The 24,715-nt window shown below is 37.9% G+C and overlaps 1 protein-coding gene across 1 annotated transcript in view; it reads left to right on the top strand.

Annotated features, from left to right (window-relative positions):
• Sncaip (synuclein alpha interacting protein) overlaps nt 1-24,715 on the top strand; it is a 146,696-nt gene that overhangs the window by 89,613 nt on the left and 32,368 nt on the right. Inside the window, exons 4-5 of the mRNA XM_026396183.2 lie at nt 15,738-16,606; nt 18,205-18,384. Coding sequence (XP_026251968.2) covers nt 15,738-16,606; nt 18,205-18,384 — 1,049 coding nt within the window. The remainder of the gene's footprint in view (nt 1-15,737; nt 16,607-18,204; nt 18,385-24,715) is intronic.

Raw genomic sequence — 24,715 nt, 5'->3', positions numbered from 1 at the left:
TGGCCGGGCCAAACTCCCTAGGGAGTTCAGGTTTTCTACTAAGTGTAGTGAAAAGCACTACCAGCAGGATTCCAGTTTTTCTAAAACTCTATCACGGGTTGAGTATTCCTTGTGAAAAATGCTTCAGATTTCAGAGGTTGTTTTTTTTTTTTTTTTTTTTGGAATTTGGGGATTTCTGCATACTGAAGTGGCTGAATATTCTTAATCCAAATATCCAAAATCTGCAAAGCTCTGAGATACAAAACTTGTTGAGCATCATGTCAGCACCCAAAATGTTTCAGACTTGGGAGCATTTTGGATTTGTCAATTAGGGGTGCTCAATCTGTACCGGGAAAGAAGCCTCAGCATGTAGAATCAGAGTTCTTAGTAAGTAAGGGACTTTAAAAATCATCAAGTCTGAGAGAAAGAGTAAGTGAGAAAGTCTAAACAATAGAGCCAATGGGTAAAATGTTGACAACAGATGAGTGTGGATGAAGGATACACAGCTGTTTGGGGGTAATGTTCTTAATTTTGCAACTATTATATAAATTTATTTTTAATGGAAATTTTTAAACTATTTATAAATAAAAAGTTTTCTATAAGGTAAACAAACAAAAAAAATATGTATTCCAAAGCCAGCCTCTGAAGGTGATTCTTACTATCCCAACCCTGGGGTCACTCTGCCTGTATTTCATCATTTGGTGACAGGGAGTGCCCAGTCTTAGGATGCAGCCTGTCCATAAAGGTTAATGTTTTTATTCAGCCAAACTCAGTGTCCCTTGACTTTCCACCCATCAACCCTCGTTCTTCCTTGGAACTATTGAGAACAGTCTTCCCGGACAAGACTGCTGCTAAGTGTGTAGAGATAGCCATCAGTCTTGGCATTTTCCAGGTTAACATTTCCCTCCAGTTTTATGTGCATCCTGGTCATTCTTGCTCTCTGGTGGATGACTGAGGTTTTCCAGGGTCCCTCTTAAAGCCAAGCACCCAGAACAGAATCCAAGGGGTCTTTCCGGGTATTCTGATCAGAACCTGTGAGTCCCATGGAATAGCTCCTACGATGTATTACATATTTTTCCTGCCTGCCCAGGTGGGCTCATCAGTTCTGCCTGCTTCCTGAGTGTAGAGGAGCAGGAATGTCAAATAAGCCCTGGTTGTGGCCTTTTGGAAGCCCCTGTGCAAGGCATACAGCTAGGGCTTACTTCCTTCATCTCTGCATCAGAGCCAGCTCCAGTGGGGGTTCGCAGGAACTGCAGTGGGAGAGTGTTACAGAGGCCTGGGACCCAGCTCCTTTCTCCTCCCTCCAGCTCACCAAGGCCTGGAAGTTCTTTGTTAGAGTGCCCTGCCTTTAATCAGAGACTTTGATTCCTATTGACATCTATATTTTTCCCTGACAAGAATAATGATTTAAGCTATTCTCTGTTAATTACACAACTATCACTGGGCTTCAGATTTTTGTGAGAAGAGATTTTGAAAGGAAAGGTGGGGAAATTGGAGATAATCACAGGCAGGTGATAGGGAGGCAGGGAAGGAGCCAGAAGCCCTAGAACAGGCTGTGCTGGGAGCTACACAGGTGCTGCTGAAGTATCTGAATTGTTTCTTAGATGTTGAGTGTGCCAGGCTTTATGCCAGGTGCTCTGTAAACAGCCTGCATATCCTCAACTTAATTCTCTGAGGGAGGACCATTGTGTTCATTTTATTGATGAAGAAATTGAGGCCTGCAGAGTAAATAATTTGTCCAAAAGTTCTGGAGTTAGCAAATGAACTTGAAGGCATCTCTGCTGTCTCCAGGACTCCTATGAATTTTTGTCAACTGAGAAGTAATTTTAAAATCAGCATACTATAGTGATGCAGTTTCATCAATGTTTATAGCAGCTCCACTCACAATTGCTAAGCTATGGAACAACCTAGGTGCCCTTCAACATATGAATGGATACAGCTAATGTGATATATATACCCAAGGGAATGTTATTCAGCCATAAAGAAGAATGAAATTATGGCCGTTGCCAGTAAATGGATAAACTGGAGATTATCATGCTAAGTTTAATAAGCCAATCCCAAAACAACCAAAAGCTAGATGTTCTCTCTGATAGGCGGGTGTTAGCTCTCAATAAGTGGAGAGGAGGGAAGAATAGAAGTTCACTGGATTAGACAAAAAGGAATGAAGGGAAGAGGGGGGGTGAGAATAGGAAAGACAGTATAATCAATCACTCATAACTTTCTTGTGTTCATATATGAATACACGACCAGTGTAACTCTACATATGTACAACCACAAAAATGTGAAGTTGTACTCTATGTATGTATGTATGTCAAAATGCATTCCACTGTCATCTATAACTAAAAAGAACAATCAAAAGATTTTAGAAAGAAGTAATTTAGTCTAAGGAATAACGTGTAGCAAATAGTATAGGTTAGAATTAGCTGCAAAGGAACTTATGTGTGAAAAAGTGGCATCTAAGGAGAGAAGTTATTTGTGAAATGTTTGCAGGAATTCTCTGGTCAATACCTGCTACTCCTGTAGGAAAAGAGGAGAGTACACAGCAATGAATGTTAACTCTGCTCTGTGGGTTTTTTTTCCAAATGAGGATAAAAATACATCATGGCAACATATGGTATTCAAATCAAAACATATTCAATTTCATTGACTTGGAATTTTTGAAAATTAATTAGATATTCAAATACACATTTGTTTCAATTCATGATGTTTCGAATATCTTGTGATTCTTTCAAAATATCTGCTAAGCTCATTGTATAATTTTCTTATGAAAGAAGGCAAATAAATATTAATGCAGCTTTGTGTCTGAAAACATAGATGTACTGAGGTTTGAAAAATCGGTTATATAACAGTAATAAATGATCCTGTGACATCTTGGAGAATACACTCCAAAAGAATTTTACATTTTAGTAATGTAAAATGTTCCTTGTATGACGAATATTATTTTAATTAGTATTCAGCAAAAGTCATTTAGAATGTATATTTTAAAACATTTAGATTTGCTGTATTTTTAAACCCAATGCATGCAAATTTTGTGACAAGATACTGAACCTATTAAAACAGACACTTATGTGATGTTCTGAGATTGTCAAGGATTTCAGCCATCACCTAAAATAATAAGTTGGCATGAAATTTATCCTGTAGACATTGCTGTGACATAGTTGATGATGCTAAATATATAAAAACTTCTGTTTTCAGTTTGTAGTAAGGTTGGATGCTCAAAGCATGAAAGTGAAAGTATGTTAGTTTAAATGGAAAAGCCTGCTGATTAATCCACTTCACATGACGTAATATAAACTGGACTCCAAAGAATAGGGAAACACATTTGCTAAGATCTCAGTAAAGAAAATGAACTTTTCAACACGATGCTGCAAAGAATCTCACATTTATGACAAAGATCCCATTTATTTTAACAGCAGTGAAAATTTACAAGTGGTAAAACATCAAATTGTTTTACATTCTTGATGAGAATGTTCATCATGTAAAACAGTTATTTTTAATTTTTGTTTGCAGTATTATAATTATAAAGATGATATCATCCATTATTTGAAAAACTAAACATTAAAAACTACTATTAACCTTGCCACCAAAACAAAATTACTGTATTTTTCCTAAGCCATATTATTTTGGGGGGCAGCCATAATCATAAGGTGAAGACAGTTTTATCTGCTGCCTTTCTTCTATCACTACACAATACACATGGCCACCATTGTGCATGGGCCACAGAACTTACCTATGAAAGAAGAACTGTCCAAAGGAAGAGATTGTCATCTTTAGTCCATGAACACTTTATGGTTCTGAGAAAAAAAGATATAAATCAGTCTAGGTAAAGATGGCACAGGAAATGAAGGAAAACTTTGTGGTATCAAAATAAGGAGAGGGGCTGGAATGTAGCAGAGCTTAAATTACATTGCATCTTTGTCCCTTGTCTCTACTTGAACATGTCTTCCCTTTGCTTAACCATGAATGCAATCACCATGCAACCTGGTTTTCTAAAAGGTTAATAGCAGTGGAGTTCAGGAATTCATAATCAAAAAAAAAAAGACAACATTTAAGGAAAAAGAAACTTAGAGGAAGGGACTCACAGTCTCCTCTTCCACATCTTGGTTTATTTTTATTGGACTTTAAGAAACATACCTCCCATCCCCCAAACTGGCCATCATGGAAACCTCCTCTTGGGAGAGGTGAATTCCTGGGGAATTTGCAGTAAGGCAAGATGAGAAACCAGAAGTGCAGAGAGGAGCATCACTGAGCAGGGAGGGAAAGGAAGGCACAGGAACAGGAAAACCTGATACAGAAGCAAAATGCCTTTTGCCTGTGTGACCTCACATGACTTCCTTCTTAGAAGTCATAGGGAGAAATGGTTTCCCGCATCCCATCTTCCTGGTGCATTATGAGAGTAAGAGTGTGTGTTGGGGAGCTTTAGAGTATCTCTGACAGCATCCCACTTCTTGCTGAAGGCATATTCTTCCTCTTTTGTCTCCTAATATTAAATGGGTTCTATTTTTCTCTTTTAAATGTCTCTTCTTTGTTCCCATATCTTCTTTGCTTTTAGTCTTCCCTAAGAAGAAAAGAAAAAGAAAAGCTAATAAAATAATCTCAGGTGATTCAAACAGAATCCTAGAACCTTGTAGTTGAAGGATCCTCTGAAAGAGAGAATAGAGTCATCTACACAAGTCCAGACCCTTCTGTGGTATTTGCTCACCCCAGCCCTTGAATCTTGCAGTGTGGTCAGGACCAACAACAGTGCTGTGGGCAGCTTCTGCAGACCCTTAAGTCCCACTCCATACCCCTGAATCAGAATCTGCATTTTAGTAAGCCTCGTCCCTCCGTAAGATATTTATGTACCTTCAAGTACGAGAAGCACTGATTTAGGCTACCTATAGTCTAACATTATTCTTGTTGAAGCACAGTGATCTCAAATAGGCAAATGCAACCATGTCTCCCCCTTGCTCAGAACCAGCTGGTGTTTTCCCAAATCATTCTCAAGATATGCAGTGGGAATGTCACACAATGTCTTCTGTGGCCATGGCTGTGGAGGCCCAGAGTGGTCTTCCCCTGGACCAAGGCTACCTTGCCTGCTTCTTCCCCTGCCTTTAGCGTGCCAGTCCATCAAGGAACCTCTTTCAGTTATTCAAATGTTTTGTGTCTTTCACCAGGGGTGGCTTCCTTCACTCCTTTCCACCTCCAAAGTCATCCCATCAGGGTGACTCCCTTGACCAGTACCATCCAATAAAAATATGAGCCACCAAATAACATAAAAACTTCCCAGTAGCCACATGATTATTTAACAGATGGGTTCATAACATATTTTATTTAACCCGCATGATTTTCGACATATGACAGCTATATTTTAAACGCTTAATAGCCACAGGCTTCTGGTAGCCTCTATATTGGCAATGCAGCCTCGGTCGTGTCAGTACCTCTGCCAACTCACTATATGGGTTCTTATCTTCCTATGCTTTTCCTACTCTTTACCTATCTGTGTTTTCAAATTTATTAATAATATGATACTAGTTTAATCAGTTTTCTCTCAAGGACTAAAGCTTATTTGGGCAATTTTACTCATGATGGTATCTCTTGAGCATTGCTGCTAACTGTATCTGAGGTGTAGATAGATATATGAAGAGGTCAAAGAGGAATCTTTTGAGGTTTTATCATAATTGGAATTTCGCTTCTCTTCGTTTTATTTGAATCAGAATCTGCATTTTAATAAGCCTGGTCCCTAAGTGATTTGTTTATGCACATTCAAGTGTGAATGTGCACCATCTGTACCATCAGTCTCTTTTCTCTGTGAGGCCATACATACACTCTCAACCTCCCATCTTAAAAAATGAACACCCACTCTAAAATTCTGGAGTTTCTCTGCTCCCTCCACCCCATTTAGAGCCAAGCTGCTTAAGGAGTTATGGATACTCCACTTCTACTCAAACCTGAGATGCTAACCACTTCTGTATTGCCAGATCTTTTGACACTCTGATAAACTCATCTTTCTTCGGCTCTTGGCAGTATTCAAGACTACTGGCTCCTCCTTTCTGAGAACAGCCTCCTCTCTTGGCTTTGTAAGACCACCTCTTTTCCCCACTTCCCTCCTGACCTGCTTGTGTCTCCTTATTTTCCTTTACAACTCCAATTCATTTTGCTGGACTTTAAATACTGAAGTGAGGGGCTGGGGATGTGGCTCAAGCGGTAACGTGCTTGCCTGGCATGCGCGGGGCGCAGGGTTCGATCCTCAGCACCACATAAAAATAAAATAAAGACGTTGTGTCCACCGAAAACTGAAAAATAAATATTAAAAAATTATCTATCTATCTATCTATCTCAAAAAAAAAGTACTGAAGTGAGGCTAGATATTCAACAAGACCCACCCTTGCTCAGCCTCCCTCATCCGTTCTCACAGTCTCAGGTACCATCGACTTGCTGCTGCTCATCTCCACACTCCATTTTCCTTTGTGATAAACCATTCATTCGGGCTCTACATTGGATGTCTCATGGAATTCTCATGAGGAATTCCTCCACAACATGTTCCTCCCCAGATTTCCTCTGCAGTAAACAGAGCTCAGCTTTCTAAAACATCTACTCCATTGCTGAATCTAGAGTTCTCCCTCTCCCTTATCCTCCTTCTGTGCTCAAAATATATCCCGATGCTATAGACTGAGTGTTTCTGTCCCCTCAAAATCTGAACATTGAAATCTAATCCACAAGGTGATATTCAAAGGTGGAGCCTTAGGGGGGTGGTGATCAAATTATGGGCATAGAGCCCTTACAAATGGGATCAGTGCCTTTATGCAAGAGACCCAGGAAGGAACACATGTGCCTCTGTGAAACCACCTCAGGGATACTCTGTTTCAGCTAAAACAAAAACCAAATTTTTTTTGTGTGTGTGTGGTCAATAAGACCCCCAAATGGATTGGCCCCTGATAACCTCCCACATGTTCATCTTCACTCTCGCTCCTTCTGATACAGCAATCACAGAACCTACTAGATTCTCTTTTACTTTAGGTATTTGTGAAGGTGCTTCCCTCTACCCAGATCTTCACAAAATTATCTCTTATTTTCCCTCTGATCCTCACATGACTGTCGTCTTGTCATCTCCAGGTTTTAGTTTAAATGTCACCCCTTTGATGCGGCTTCTCAGCTGTTCTTTATTCCAGTGCCCTTCTTGTTTCCTTCAAAGCACTTTGCATTTTTTACTTTTCCTTCATCTGTGTATACGCATTATTGTCTGGAAGATCTGTGTGTATTCCATGTGCCTCTGCACTCCTAGGACCATGGGCAAAGAAGGCAGAGAACAAATGTGTGTCGAGTGAATCTTGTAAGACTGCTTTAGCATTCTTCCCATGACTTCGACATAACACTGCTGAACATGCCTCATTATATTCCTGCTTCTCTTGATTGTATTAAAAAGAAGTCACAACATTCAATTCAGTGGAAGGAACTGACAATGGAAAGAACAGACTCTCAGTGATATGATGAATCTAAATTTGGGCAAATACTACTAAAAATAAAGAAGAGAAATTCTTCTTCTTAACTGCTTTTTAATAAGTTATTATTAAAAGCCATTCTCCCAACTTTACTCCCAAACTGAGGGTAGATGGTAAATGGTTATAAAAGTTTAGGCAGAGAGTGCAGTTGGAATTTAGGTCAAAGTAAATTTGAAATGTGTGTGACCGGGTTTTGTCCCTGGGTTCTGAGATTCCATAGCCTACATGTGACCCAAAGAGAGAAATTGTAAAGTGAATGTTTAGGGAATAATTAATTTTGATAAAGTGGTCCTCCAATGCTATGGAAAGTTGGAGTCAGAGAACCTCAGTCCTGGTTGAGAAATGAGAATGTTATGTAATTTTCCACATAATACTTAAAATTCCCTGAGTTCTCATTTATTTTCAAGGGAGAATGCATGAGAACTGCCCATTGATCTTCTGAATCTCTGATTTAAATACACCCTTGCCTTAAACTCAGAAACATAAGAAAGTTTTACACAAATGTATTAGCAGTTTTAAAGTGTTAAATGGAAATTTTAGGAAAATTCCTACTGAGATATATCATTTTGTGGAATTCTTAATACATGTTTGCCTCTTTCTTCCATGGCTTCTAATAACGCCTGTGAAGTGTACGCTGGCTGCACTTGAGCACGGGCACAGCAGCCTTGCCATTAGGGCACAGCAGCCTTGCCATTCGCTTATCCTGGAAGAGCCACAGTCTGCTCTTCCCCCCACATTGCTTTGTGCTTCTGCACCTGCCTGTTCTCTCAGAGCCTTGTAACTGAGAGGCAGGCGCTCGCCCAGGCGGATGCAGGGGCCTGCCAAGAGGAAGAGCAGGCTGCAGGCCAGAGCTAGTTCTTATATTTCTTTTTCCCTTGAGACCCTAAAGTGCATCTCTCTCAAAATTTAGACCAGGTTTCCCAGACTTGCCACTTTGTTTCTCATGGAAAATAGAAAACACTATTATACCCTAAAAACATATAGGGAACACTCTTATACCCTAAAGACATATCTCCTTTTCTTTGTCTTCTTGGTATCTAACGCTAATTTTTAATGTGGATACATGCTCCATACTCAGAAGCGAAGTAAAGAGGCATTTTGGAGCTATCAGTGTGGGGAGATGGAAGTAGAAAATAAGGATTTTCCAACTTCCCACCTGCCTGCTCATCTGCCTCTTGTTTTCTCTTACCAAGAAGCAGTAACCTGGTGCTCTTTGTCCTTGACAGTAGATCAGCACTGTAAAACACCGCCACCTTCAGTTAAAACTGGCAAGCGTGTGCCTGCACAGCTAGAAAGCACACAGATGGAGCCTGCTCACAAGCTCAGTCTTGCTCCAGGCTTCTCTGCATGATGAGCCTTTTCACTGTTGCTAGATGTGTGTCTCTCTACATTTCCACCCAGAGAGGGAGAGAAAGAAAGAAAAGGAACCTGGTAAATGGGCCTGGAATGAACACAAAACACTCTTGAGGTTTTGCTAATGTCAAAATGAAGGTCAGCATACTTTTTAGATGACACAACTCTGCAAGCTTGGACTTTCTTTAGACCCACCAATCGCTAGTTATGGAAACTGTACTTTTGAAGCCCAAAGGTTTAAAGTTGTCAAAATATTGAGTCTGACTTCATGATAGAATATCTTTTCTATCCAGAGTAATAGGGCTCAAGTATTTCAGAAAGTTTTTGTAGAATGAAGAAATGGGTACAGAAAGGCCATAGTTACCTGAGCAGGTAGATCTTCACAATTCTGGACAGAGCTAGGAACCGTAAATCATGAATCTGACATATATAACAACAGCTGCTTGATATCAGTAACCACTTAAAGACAGGAAATTTAGAACCCAAATCATTGAATTCTTTCCCACAGTATTTGAACATTGAAATGTGAATAAATCAGACTGTATTTTATATTATTATTATTAGTAATAATAATAATAATAATAATAAAGACCTCTGAACTTTCCCTCCAGCCTTGGTATACTTTCAGTAAAGGGTCTGTGGCTTCATTTAAAGGGATGAGAAAGCAACCCCATGGAAACATTCTAGAAACATGTATTCTTCTCACATTCACTCTTCCCAACATAATGTCCAGATATCCCCTACCAGTCCAACTCAACCTGTTCTTGGATCAGGTTACACTGTAATCTCTAAAGACTATAGAATAGAAAAGCATCCAGCAGTCGTGCTCACTTGGACGCCAGACATTTCTTCCTATTGACATGAGGTGCTATAAGCAATTGCTTCTTACAGAATTTGTCATCATTTCTTACAGAACCTGGGGTGCTTGCAATCAAGTGGGTCCATATAGATTTCAGTTTACATAGAATGAAGGAAACCCATGACTCTCACAATGACACCTCTAATATTTTCTAATGTTATTAGAACATTATTTTCTAATGTTCCTCCTTTTGGTGTAAAAAATGAAAGGATTAATTAATTAATGCTGGAGGAGAGGGTAAGTCCTTGAGGCAGCCTAGGTTTTTAGGCTGTAGATGTGTATTGTTATGTCTACTTTAAAGCTATTAAAGCTAATGCTGACCACTTGCTTGCTCACTGAAAATAGATCCATTTAATAAAAAACAGCAGGGGAACACTATTTTACCCTAAAACATAACCTTTTTCTTCCTCTCCCTCATGTATTGAGCTAATTTTCCAATATGGCCACATAACTCCATATTTGGCAGTAAAATAAATAGTCATTTTAGGAGCCAGTGTTGATGTTTAATCTTAAAATTTGGATCTACCATTGGAGCAGCAAAACTGTACATTATCTTCTTAAGAAAATACTAATTTATCAGGCCCAACAACCAAAGAGTTGTTCTGTGTCAGCAATCAGCTTAGCCTCATAATTATGAATTTGTGAAGATCTGGTAAAATACATGAATCCAGAAGAATTATAGTGTTTCATAGTGACTCATTCAGAATAAAGAGCCCTGTTATTTATAGAGATTCCATACAGACATAAAATTTAGGGGTAGATCATAGCTAGCCTCTTCATTTTACAGATGAGGAAACTGAGACTAAGAACTTAGTACAGGAAATAGATGAAAGTACTTCAATATTGAGAACATCTTGTAAATGTCTAAATATCTTCAAGGGCACACTAACACTACCTTTGAACTATTCAGCACAGTGTGCCCATAATGTGTCAAGGCTGATGTCATCACAGAACTCATATTTATTTGCTATATTTTGCATCTTTGATCTGGCATATTCCTTTTTTTCTCCCTTCATTTTCTTTCTGCCCTCCCTCCTATCTTCATTCATTTTTTAGAAAGAATTAGCCATTGAGCACACCAGTATCTTAAAGGTGCTGTGCTAGACAAAGGGCTAGTTCATAAACACAAGTAGGTTCTTGAGCAACCTTTGCATTTGAGGGACTCTCAAGAGAGAGGTGAGACTGATGCATGAGTAAACAGGTGCATCACCTTGAGAAATACCCAACTGTGGGTATGTACAGGTATTATCAGCACTGAGAAGCAAGGAGCAGCTACTCCCTGCGAAAATCAGAGGAAGTGCATCAGTGGGATAACACCTGATGGCATCTTGTGTGCTGATCTCAAGTCCCAGCCAGAGAAGACTGCAAGAGAGAAAGAGCCCAAGGACAGGAGCAGTGAAGGAGGAACATAATATATCCAAAAATAGGTGAATTTAGCAATGGAGAAGCAGGGGAAACTAGTATTTTGTGAATTATGAGTGCTGAGATCAAAAGGTAAATTAGTGAATAAAAGAAGTACTATATATCATGCTGAAGAATTTAGATATTAATCCAAAAGCCAGGGTTTCCCAAACAACTCAGTTCCACAACATGTGTTATATCCAAGGTCTATCTCTGCTATTTTTGCTTTACCTGAAAACCACTTATACTGTTATCTATTTGCTTTTCTAAAACACTGATTTTAATTTTTTACTTAAATTTTTTTAGATATACATGACAGTAGAGTATATTTTGACATACATACACAGGCGGGGTATAATTTATTTTAATTAGTATCCAATTTTTATGTAAAACTCAGCTTTTAAACATTTGTTTTTAAAAGAAACTTTGTCATTACTGTAAACAGATGTTTACACGTAAACCAGTGTTACTTGCAGTCAATTCAAGATCCTCATTAAAGTCAACATGATGAATATAAAACATTCCTATTAATTCTTTGTTTATGAAAGCCTCTCAGTCTGAGGTGTGCGATCTCCTTTCCTAAAGGGAGATTTTAGGTTTTTAGAGAAATTAAATTTCTTTGAGAACTAAACTGAGACTCCTTAAAAGAAATAGAAAGAAGAAAAAGGATTGAGACGGGGACAGCACTCTTATCCTGTAAGCCAGGGGTATTTAGCAAGGTTGCTGTGTACCATCTTAGACACTGAAGGGAAATTCATCCCACATGTGGGGAAGTACTGTTTTAGGAAGAACAGGCCACCTGAGGTGTGTTTTGTTGTTGTTTTGCTGTTTCTGAGTGACAAAAGCAAACTTATCTGAATCAGGAATAACTCAGGTCTGGAAAGGGAGACAAATGGAAGCAGAGAAAACATTGTGGAGGTTGTGGGCAAGGGTCCCACTCTGGCCCACTCAGGGCAGTGAGGATGAAGAGGGTCCAGGTTTAAGAAGGATTTAAAATAAAGCCAAAAGATAGTTCCTGAGGGATGTGGGGCAGGGGTCATGGAAACAGAATCATCAACAATGCCTTGGAGATGGATTGCTTGAGAGACTGCATAAATGGTCTTGGGATCATCCAGGCCAGGATCAAGAGAAATATGTTTGGGGAGAGAAAGGGGTGTGTGTGTGTGTGTGTGTGTGTGTGTGTGTGTAAAGGAGACAAGGGTGCAGATAGATAAGACCCCAGGTTGAAACCTGCTGCCTGTTACAAATTCTCACATATCTCAAGCCTGCATTAATCCTGGCTAAAAAAAAAGGGGGGGGGGGGAGAAAAAGTGGATGTAAAGGGTTAGCAAGCAACTCCAAAAGTTGAACTAAGAGTCATTCCAAATGTCAGCCAGAGAGAAAAGATATTTTGGCCTATAAATCAGCATCAAATACACACATTCATTTACTTATTTTTGAAAACTTGTGATATAATCAGGTAGACAGGTCTAAGGCATATTAAGCATGTTTACTTTTATAAGATGTTAAAAAAAAAATGAACCCATCCAACCAAAAAGTCTTAGAAACCTACTTAGGTAAAGCAGTTTTCTGGGTGCTTGGAGAGAGAGAGAGAGAGAGAGAGATAAATTAGACACAGATCCTCTTTTCATGGAGCTTGTAAAGATCTAAGATAGATAAAGTGTTCAGGGATTTATATTTTGTTTGCACGTAAAGAATTTCTTCATGATATCCAGAAAGTATATTTAGCCCCAGAAATTTTCCCAGTGACCATAGTTATTCTGAACTTTGTTTCCGTAGATGATAAGAAACAGCATTGGAGTGGAACAACAGTAAAGTGAAATTTTTGGTAGATCTAAGATTTGGAAGTGAAAATCTTTCCAGTCATTAATGGCCCTTTTTCTTTTGTTGTATTTAAAGTACCTATTTGTCTAGTATAGGAGAAATAAACTAATTGAATGTTATCTTTTGCATATAGCATAGCATTGCCTTTTCTTCTCATCCAAGTATATGATATAGCAATATATTAGAGCATTCTCATGAAAACCCATGAAATAATCCATTTTTTAGGACTGGGACTTTTTCTTGGCAGTCAAGATATAGACTAGAAAACACAGATTTCACCCTGAGCCTAAAAAAGATTCATAAGTTTGAATAAGGGGAAGGACAACAAGCCTCAATGTTGATGCTCCTTCTTTAGTTTCTAGACCCTTCTGTGGAAAGAAGTGTTTTCATAAGACTCAGACAGAATTCATTTCCATAGAGCGTTCTTAATGGCTCCTGTCAGAACAAAACAGCTGGGAAACATATGGTATCCATTTCCCTGTATCACTTGGAAAAAATTTCACATGTAAATAAAGCCAACATAAAAGAGTAGCCCTTTGAACCCATGACCTGTTATAATATATAAATATATCAGTACAATGCACTCGTTGTATTGACCCACTAAGACAAGTATTTTAAATTTTTTAATACATTCTGAGATGCACATTTTTTAGAAGTTCCAAGGAAATTAAGGCAAATATTATCAAATACTATACCATAATAAGAATGTATCTCATAAATGTCTATGGATATTTATTTTTCCCAATAAAACATTTTTAGAAAGCTAATGAATAGAATCAAAGGCATATTTACACCTTATAAACTCTGTGTCCACTATCTGCTGTTTTATATAAGTAACCATGTGTTGTCAAGGAAGAGAGAAAGGCTTGGCAAAAATTTCTGGCAGACGTTAATTTTTCATAGCTTCACATTTTTTAGAGAGAAAAGGATATATAAATGACAGAAAACTTTCAAATTTATAAGGGACCAACTGGAATTAGTCTTTGCCTTTGCATATTTACATTTCATAAATAACTTTAGAAAATCTAGCTCTTATTGGTGATTATCACTCCTCTGAGTTTATTAACAGGGCTTTTGTCCCCTGTGAAATTAAACTGTAAATCCCTCAGAAGGATGCACTTTTGTGCATTTTAAAAGATTTAATGTGTTGTGCAAAGTGAGATTCAAATTCACATACTTGCATTTGTTAATTGTCTGCTCTGGGGCAGGCACTGTGTACGACTAAGAACTGGAGCCAAGAAAGGAGAAGAGAAGCAGCAGTCTGAGGCCATCTTGACACCTTCCTTCCCTTCTGCAAATTCTGTTACATGTTACTTATTGGAGAGAGACCAGCCCTTCTTCACAGCTGGTAGTATTTTCTTCTTAGGTTCTACAATGCCGGAGCCAAAAAGGCCCCAGGGGTGGACCACATAGTGAAGACCCTCTGAAATTGCACGCCATATTGTGGTCCATTTGGGGAATGGAACTCGTAATTATATAGCATTCAGATTCAAAACACTCTTTCTCATATCTTTGCTTGGTTCCAGAATTTCTCTGAATCCTTTTGGAACACATTCTGGCAGAAAAAAAAATGATTAGTAACCTAAATTTAGGGAACTTCAATAATGAACGCATTCACCCCAAGAATCAGGACTAGCCAGGGCTCATTGCAGTTGTAAATAGAGCTAAGCACACATACCTATTTCAGGTTCTTTCATTTTTTTGTGCTTTTAGCAAAGGACACACATGTATGCTTGCTTTAGGGTTAAACCCTTCCCACCTGTTGTCGTTCCAAAGAAAAGAGATACATGAGAGGTTTCTAACTGGGCGTGTCCTGGAATCTCATCTCTTTGATGAAGAATGCTGTAAACTAAGTGGCAGGAGAAACCTATCAATAGAAACCTATAAATGAGTGTCCTGTAAGCTTCCAAGGGTGCTATGCCTGTCATCTACCAGAGATGAAGCAACACCATTGTGGCTGAGGATACTGTTGTTGCTTCATCTGCCTGCCCCATGAGGAGGTGCTGAGTGATCTTGCAAATGGTAGTGGTTCTTATCTTTCACCTCTAAATGTATCTGTTCCACTTCCTATTCCATCTCAACCAGACATTTAGTTAAATGTAAACCAACAGAAAATCTTCACCTAACTTTGCATAGGAAAAAGGTCGTCTTCCTACCCCATCTTCCCTTTACAACTTACTCTTCCTTTTGTTCATGTTCAGCTTTCCTAATAATGGAGGGCAGTGCAGTGTTAAATCTTGAAGAGCATGCTCTGTTGTGAGGTGTTAGTGTATTGCTGTGTTAAATGCCAGAAAGCACCATGAGATGCCCTTGCATGACAGGGGACTTAGGATGCTTAGCTTAGGGAGTGAGGTTAATTCAACCATGGTTTATGTCCCATGGTCCATTCAACTCCTGACCACTTCATTCCTTTCTGTTCTTTCCTAACCACCTAATAGAAAACTAATGAGTCACCCAGCCAGTAAATCACATTTGAGTTTGTGCAATGTTAAGTAATTTACCCTTTCTTTATATGGGACTTCCTAAATGTTAGAGAGGAGTGTGTGTGTGTGCATGTATGTGCATGTATCCCTTTTTCCTCCCTAACTTCATTTGAAAGTTCATTTAACACAGAGGATCCCATCTTCTAATTCTGTTGGTCAACATGTTTCATCTTTCACTAGTTTCAATGGTAAGTATAAATTATTCCTTTTAAGGACATATGTCCTCTTGAAGTCATCTCCTTAACACAGGGGCTTAATTATGAGCATAACTTGAGTGGACCACATCTGCTTGCATGGTCAAGATGTGTGCAGCATTCCAATGTAATAGTCTTCTCTTTTAATTTTTTTTCAAAACAGTTTCTAGCTCTAGCTGGAATTGTGGAGTCTCAACTCTTATTACAAACGCACAAAAGCCCACAGGAATTGCTGAGGTATACAGTAAATTCCGTCCAGTGAAGCGAGTTTCCCCACTCAAACATCAGCCAGAGACTCTAGAAAACAATGAAAGTGATGACCAAAAGAACCATAAAGTGGAGTACCCCAAGGTGGGCGAGTCTGACCAGGGCCCCCTGCCTGAGGAGCTCGGCCCTGAAGATGGAGTGGGAGGCTTGCCCAGTAAGAGCTCCGAGTCCAGCACTGCACTGGGCGAACTGGAACATTACGACCTCGACATGGATGAGATTCTGGATGTGCCTTACATTAAATCCAGTCAACAGCTTGCCTCTTTTACCAAGGTGACTTCAGAAAAAAGAATTTTGGGTTTATGCACAACCATCAATGGCCTTTCTGGCAAAGCCTCCTCTACAGGAAGCACTGAGAACTCACCATCCAGTATGACCCCATTCTGTGTTCTTTCTCCTGTGAAAAGCCCTCACTTGAGAAAAGCATCAACTGTCCTCCGCGACCAGCACAAGCTCTCCACTGAAGAGTCTGAGAGCTCACCTCCTCTGGTTACATGTGGCTCTGCATATGAGCCAGAAAGCCAGAATAAAGACTTCTTAAACAAGGCCTTTAGTGACCTGCATAGCCGAAAGATTGAGAAGACAATGCCGGACTGTCAGCTCCGGGGCTTCCACCTGCAATCTGCAGCAACAGAATCCAAACTGGAAGAGCCGGTCAAGGTCATGAGCTGGACCAGCTCCCAAGGCCCAGAAGAAAGGAGTGAGTATCTGAAAAAAGTAAAAAGCATCTTGAACATCGTGAAAGAAGGACAAATATCTCTCCTGGTAAGTATCTCTCCTTGGTATACACATTAGTAATCTAGAGAGCTATTGTTATCAGCTCCATTCTTAACAATGATGTTACATGCATTTTGCATCTTGTTTAATGTTTTCTTGTGGCTTTGGTTGGTGAGTGACCTCTTGAGTTTTAAAATAAAAAGTTAGGAGGTTAATACAGAGAAAACAAATGGATATTGAAGGAGTGTTATTTCGCTTTAACTTTTAAAAATTCAACTGGAATAAAGAGATTTAACCTAAAACAAAGGGAGCCCAGCACTTTTTTCCACTTGAATCTTGAAGTCTTTCTTTTTGCTTTTCAAATGGTTCCCAATGCTCTCGCTCAGTTATTTGTAGGGATGTCAGTTCCTTGCCGATGACAGGCCTGCCAAATATGTGAACAGAGACTTTTCTGTTTTATCCTGATCATTATTCAGGAGAGTTGGGCCAGGATGTTTGCAAAGTATTTGCAGATAGAAGCTTACCCTAGAGCTTGATTGCCCTCTGACCCACATGTAGTTTTTACTTAGTTCCAGCTCTGCATGTCTAGGGAGCTTGAAGGAGTGTTTCCAAAGACTCAAGACACAGAGTAACACGATTTAAGAAAAATCTGTTCTGCTTCAGCTCAGAGCTCAACTCAAATAGCACTCCATCTGCCTGCATTGTTCTTTTCTGGCTTCCAGGCATGGATCAAACAGTAGCAAGCCTGGGCTCCTACTACAATGCTGATTAAAGCCTCATTCAAGAAAATCACTGCTTCTTGGTCATGTATTTCTACTTAGTGTGAAGCCATATGTAGATAAAATATAACATGCTTGGTCTATTATCACAAACATTGTTGCCATGGACAATATAATTGGATAGTTTAATCAAATAAAGTGGTAATTTTTTTTCTCCTGAAAATATATTTTCCAATTCTCTTGGTTCCTTTCTCTTATTCTCATTGGTTTATTCCCTTCCTTTGATCTTACCATGTTTTCATATTTCCCAATTGCAAACACCACTTAGTTCCCCAACAATCTCTATATCAACCGCTTCATATTCAGGGAACTCAGTTTCACTAGAGGTGAGAAAACGAAAGTCTAAGTACCCTCCAAATGCCCCCAGGAGCAATAAGGAGGTGACAGTATCTGGAGGTGCCCAATAAACACTAGTAGCTGCAGACATCATGTAGTTTGTAGTCAAAACCAGTTCTCCACAATTCAGACGGGTAGAAACCAGTAGTCTCTTCATTCATTCAGTGGATCTACAGTGGGGAATAAGACAGCCCTAGCCTCAAGGACTTAGCAGTCAAGAGGGAAAGACATGTAGGGGCCCTCCCAGTTATCATAAATGTCACTGCATTTTAGAAAGCCAAACTGAAGCCTCCACAGCCCACTGGCCCTAGCCCTGTTGTCATGTCTCATGTGAAGACCAGTCTCTTGAGAATTCACATTCTGAGGCATATTATCGCAAGGAGTAATGGCAAGGAACTCGGACTTTCTCATCCCTACATTGCCATTAGGGCTTCATTAAGCTTATTTCTTCTTCCCAGAGCCCAGAGCAAAACCTCCACAGACTCTTATTCTGATGTGTTGACTTGTTTTCTAATCCTACTGTTTGTACAGCCACATCTAGCTGCAGACAATCTAGACAAAATCCATGATGAAAATGGAAACAACCTGTTACACATCGCTGCATCGCAGGGACACGCAGAATGTCTCCAGCACCTCACTTCTTTGATGGGGGAAGATTGCCTCAATGAGCGGAATACCGAGAAATTGACACCAGCAGGCCTGGCCATCAAGGTGACTGGTTGGGGGCTTGGCTCTCCTCAGCTAAAGTCAGTTTTCTGTGTTTTCAAATTCCTTGAAGCTAAAGTATTAGACGGGAGGGAAAGAAGAGTGATTTATCAAGCAAACAGTAATAAACGAATCACCTATCAGAGATTACCCATCTCCATCACTAGTTGCTTTGAGATTTTGAGACTGCGTTCCAATTTGTTGTCCAATAAGGTTAAGCTTCAAATCAGACAATAGAGAGGAAAATGATCCATTGCAGTGCTAAGGACTTGTGTAATTCATGGTGACTGCAATTTAAATTCTTCACCATACCTGGCTCTATCAGACACTGTGTCATTTTTTCCTAACGTGAGAATAATGAGCAAGACAAATGAGGAAAAGGTGTGTTTTCAGGGATGATAGCACTCGGGAGTATTCAGATAATAAAATAGACTTTTAATGGATCAGATCTGAAGTTTAAATGTCTTCAGGTATCAAAAGTTGTTTAGAATATCAGTGTGGGTTTTGCATTTAGTTTTTGCATAGCACAATATGCTGTCAAAAACTACACAAATTAATGCCAACTAGGATGGAGTTAAAACTTACAAACATGGACTTTTATAGTACTGCAGTGAGTGCTCTGTAAAATATAACAGATCATGAGAAGGTTAGCTATTAAACTAAAGTTACTTTTAAGATCTTTGGCAAATAAATGTAGAATTCAGTCACATTTATTAAAAAGCCAGAAGTGAAGTTCAAGGAAATATAATACATCTTGCACTTCTGCATATGTACTTTGCTTTCATAGTAGTTGTGTCTTCTAAAAGTCAAATAATCATAATTTTTACAAATGGAATTATATTGATGTTGACTAGGGGAACTTGCTAGTTAAAGTAATCTACTTGTGAATTCACTATGAAACATGTTACATTTGAACAACAAACAATTGTTGTCCTACCTCTGATATATCTTTTATACAAATTTTGAATTTTTGTATCTTTAACTTGTTTATCATTCAGTAAAGTTTTATATATTTGCAAATGTGTTCAATTTTATTTATTTTTGCTCAGGGGTGAATAATGACTTCAAAAACAGTATAAAATAATTTTAATAAAATAAGAAATCTATAACCATAGTGGGTATAATTTTCCTTTGGCTATGAACAATGCTATGTCAACTCAAGCACTCAACTACAACAGCCACCATAAAGAGATGAAAATTAAATGTGAAGTCAGGGTTTGTCTAGTTGAGTTTATCAGAATGTACTCCATCTATCTAGTACTTAGTTAGACACTGGAGATACATATTTAAATAAGGCATACTCTTGTTCTTATAGCGCTGGCAACCTGGTAGATAAGACAGGTGTGTCATCAGTAATACCAGTAAAAGTTGGCAAATTTGAAATCTAGTCCTGTGACAAAGTTCTGTAAGAAAATAGGGGTTACATGTGATCATCAATGGGCATGTGTCAATGACAAATAAAATATTTTTGGAATCCCAGTGAATGTTGACATTTGCCTTGCTGCTTTATTGTTTATAAAAATGTAATTTTCATTAGTTTTCATAACTAATGGTAGATTGCAGTTGGACAAAAGCCCATGTTTTTCTTAGTTTATACACCCTCATGCTAGTTTTGATGGATTTAAAAATCTCTGTGTAGAAAGATACATAGGAAACTTAATGGTTATTAAGCCAATCCTCAGCATAAATACCTCCTACTGTATACATGTATTCAGTGTTCATTCATACCAAAGCTCCTGTAGTCAACATAGTATTGTTATCATATAAGATATGCATATATCATAAGCAGTCTGCAAAGTTAAACAACGATTTTTTTGTTTTTATTTGAATAAAAGACAAATATCCAATTCATAAGACCCAAAAGCTGTTACTGATTTGACGTCTAGGTTTCTCATTTTTACTTCTGGACAATGGATGTGCTCTTCCACTCCATTACTTAATCTAGAATTTGTAAAAGCAGTAAGAGCAAATATTTTATAATAAGTGTCACCCCCACCCCCTTTAGAAATCAGTCCTGATGTATGTCCTGCCTCTCTCCATTCAGTGCATTTTGATAGACACTGATGAAGTTGAGAGAGCCCTGAGAGTCATCATTCTTCCATTTGGGGGCCTTATTTTGAACACCAATACCCAGGTGTTTCACCCCATTACACACAGGTCTCAGAGCCCTGATGTCATTAAAGACAAACACACTTGGTACAAATAGGCTGAAGATTCTTGGATAGTATGGCTTGGCTGACAGGGAGCAAAGTCACAGATAAGGTATTATGTGAAAAGATTACCTGAGAAAGGGGATTTTAAAGTCATATCAGAACTTAAGAACATCTCTCCCCCACTCTTAAATTCCTTCAAGGAAACATAATATATTATGCCAGTTACATGCAGAATTTATTGAGTGCTTTTTGAAAGACCCAACAGTAGATATTTTGAGAGTTCAGGATATTATTGGATTCCTCTGGAGATGGTTAAGAAAAGAAATGAAGAAGAATTTCTAAAATGTCTAATTCTAAAGCAATCTTGTTTTCTAAAATGGGACTAATAAGAAATTATTTTAGTAGCTAAAAAGACCTGGAATAAAATGACCTTAATTGCCTAGTTATTCTTCTTTTCAGTCATTCTGATGAAGCCCAAAAGCACAGTGTTGGTCTGGTGATAAGATGACTTCAAACATATAACCTTACTGACTTCTTTTTAACACACTGAGCAACCCCAGACCCAGAGAATTTGATAGGCAAAAATCTCTTGCTAGAATTAGATAATGTTTTGGTTCATTTGTTTCTTTTCTCGGTATTTATATTTATTGCAAGTGATACTGGTTTCAGACTCATAGTGGTGATATAATAATTTCTTCTGCCTTCTTAGCAGTGTTTTATTTATTTTAAATGTTGATTCCTTGAAAAATTAGACCTAATAATCACCTAAAAGAACACTCTACCCAATGACAACAGAATACGCATTCTTGTCAAGTGTACATGGAATTTTCTAAGATAAATCCTATGTTAAGATAGAAAACAAATTTCAGTAAATTTTTAAGTATTGAAATACAAATTTGTGCTCTCCAATCACTGTAGAATCTAATTAGAAATCAATACCCAAGGGAAATCTGGATATTCATAAGTGTAAAGAATTAATATACTCTAAAATAATTAATAGGTCAGAGAAGTAACTATAAAGGAAATTAGAAACTATATAAAATGAAAATACAACACTTACAGGATGCAGCTAAAGCTGTATTTAAAGGGAAATTTGTAAAAGATGCAGGAAAGGGAAAGAGATCTCAAAGCAATAGCCTAATCATACACCTTGGGGAAATTAGAAAAAGTAGAGCAAACTTAATCCAAAGCAAGCAGAAGAAAGGAAATAATAAAAATTAGAGTGGAAACAAATTTGAGCAGAGAGAGAGAGAGAGAGAGAGAGAGAGAGAAAGAAATTACTAAAACTTTGCCTCACATTTCTGTGTGCTATATAAATACCAATTTATTTGAACCATTTTTCTTGTATCAAATGAATAGAATTCCCATCCCTTTCTTTATTCAGAGGGAATGAAACAAAATATATAGTAGGTTTGTTTGTTCAATTCTGATAGAAACATTGAACATTGGACATACTTACATTTAAGGGAAGTCTGTAATGACGGGATTATTATACACCAAATTGTGGGTGGAGTGAATGGAGGGAGTCTATTGGAAAGTGCAGTCTCCTGGGGTCAGCAACAGCCAGAGCACACTTACCACTCCAAAGCCTGGAGGGGCTGGGGAAGGAATGGTTGCAAGAACCTTAACTAGAGAGGATTGATCAGAAAGGACTGGCCAGCTTTTGATCTTGGATGCATCAAAGTAATCCTAGTACTGTCAGTTAATCCATTAGTAGGAGGAAGGGCTCATCTGGCCAGTTGGAAACCCTCGAGATGGAAGCCAGGAGCAGAGGATAGCTGAAACTTACTCTGCTTTCCTGATCTCCATCAGCCAAACCCAACCTCCCAGAGCAAGAAGGAGCACAGAGAAGGGGAACAGTAGCACACACCTAATCATGCAAATACAGGCATGTGTCACTTAATGATAAAAATATGGTCTGAGAAGTGCGTTGTTAGGCAATCTTGTGCTTGTACAAAAATCAGAGGGTGTACTTAACAAACACAGAGGGCAGAGGTCAAAGTGGCCTTCTAATGTAATTAAGATATGGTGTTTTGATAGTAATCTCTATTTTTAGTAAGTAGAAGGAGTACACTCTAAGGATGAATGTATAATAATACATAAACCAGTAACAGTTGTTTATTGTTGTTATTCAAGTATATAATGCACGTAATTGTAGGTGCTATATTTTTCAGCTCCATTGTAATTTTAGGGGACCATAGTAGTACACACAAGTTGACAGACGCATCATAATGTAGCACATGACTATATCTCAAAAAGAGGGAACAGAATTTGCATGCAAATAGACGGGAAATGCTGACTGAAATTTTATTATCCAAATAAGAAAGGGTAAAGAATGAGCAGATCACCTCTTCTATCTAGCTTTTAGAATAGACTTTTTCACCTTGAGAAAATAAGTATTAGGATTCTAAAATAAAAAGACAATAATCCTATTATACTAACACAAATGCTACCCTCTTTGAATCCTTCCCTGGCTCTATGCTCACAGTAACTCCTTTTCTGTGTTCCATGCTGTGCAAACTAGGAAGCTGATTAAATGTCTCATTTGTCTGCAGAGTTACCATCAGAGTCCAAGGGCACGTTCTAATAGTAGAAGGTAAAAGTTTTCTGTGCTTAGGAAGCCTGCATGCTTTATCTCATTTAATCCTCAGAGTGATGTTAGGGAGGTAGTTACTATTAACCCTCTTTCACAGATGAATCCATTGCTTATTACAGAGTTATAAGTTACAAGTTACTTTATAACTTGCCCAACATCTTGTAACTAAGTGACAGGTTAGGGATTTAAATCCAATCCAGAGTCTGTGTGGGTCTTAATCATTAGAATATGCCTATCACACTATAAGTAGTCCTGAAAATCCTCAACAAATATATGCAGACTATATTTTTTCACATTTTTATTGATACATTATAATTCCATATAACAGCAGGATTCATTGTTACATATTCATACATGCACAGAATATAAAAACCTAATTTGCCAATGTCATTCCAAAATATTGCCCCTTTCCCTTCCCTCTTCCCTCCTTCTAGTCCCTTTCCTCTACTCCATTTTTCACCCTTTGATTTTCATGAGATGATTTTCATGAGATCCCACAACCATTCTTATTCTTTTTCCTCTATATGAACTGTGTTGTAATTGTTTAAATGTTTTGTTAATTTTCTGAAATTCTCACAGTACCTGAGAATAAAACCCAATAATGGTTTCAAGATAGGAGAGAAATGTAAATTCTAAAAAAAAGATGATAATAATATCTGGCTTCATAAAACCCCTTATAAAGACTCCAAGAAAATTACATTCTTCTTTTTCTTTTTTTTTTTTTTTTTTTTTTTGCCTACTTCTACTTTCCTGTTCTTCTTGATCCTAAGAATCATTTTGTTTTCCTAAAAACTGTGCCAAGTGGTGGCTGTTTGACCTTGTGTTTTGGTAGTTTTATCATTTACCAATGAAAAACTGATTCTTTTATAAGAGTATTTTCCTTTTTAAAATTTTAACATTTGACCAATTAAGATATTTACCTGGTATATGTATGTGCATGTGTGTGTGTGTGTGTGTGTGTGTGTGTGTGTGTGTGTTTTGATAGTAAACTCTATTTTTAGTAAGTAGAAGGAGTACACTCTAAAGATGAAAGTATAATAATACATAAACCATTAACAGTTACTTATTGTTATTATCAAATATATAATGAACATAATTGTAGGTGCTATACTTTTTCAGCTCCTTTGTAATTTAATTTGTCCTTTTTAATTTAATTTGTTCTTATTAGTTATGCATGATAGTAGAATGTATTTTGACATATTATACATATATGGAATGTAACTTATCTTCTGATTATACATGATATAGGATTGCATTGGTCATATAATCACATATATTATATATATATATATATATATATATATATATATTAGTAATGTCTGATTCATTCTACTATCTTTCCTATTTCCATTCCTCTTCCCTTCCTTTCATTCCCTTTTGTCTAATCCAAAAATACTTCTATTCTTCCCCAATTCACCTCTTATTGTGAGCTAGCATCCACAAATCAGAGAAAATATTCAGCCGTTGTTTTTTTTTGGGGGGGGGGAGGTTGGCTTATTTCACTTAGCATAATATTCTCCAGTTCCATCCATTTACTGGAAAATGATATAATTTTATTCTTTTTTTATGTTTGAGTAATATTCCATGT

The sequence above is a fragment of the Urocitellus parryii genome, chromosome 1, assembly GCF_045843805.1.
Source record: "Urocitellus parryii isolate mUroPar1 chromosome 1, mUroPar1.hap1, whole genome shotgun sequence".
In the NCBI taxonomy this organism is placed as follows: domain Eukaryota; kingdom Metazoa; phylum Chordata; class Mammalia; order Rodentia; family Sciuridae; genus Urocitellus; species Urocitellus parryii.
This window is presented reverse-complemented; position numbering and strand designations above follow the sequence as displayed.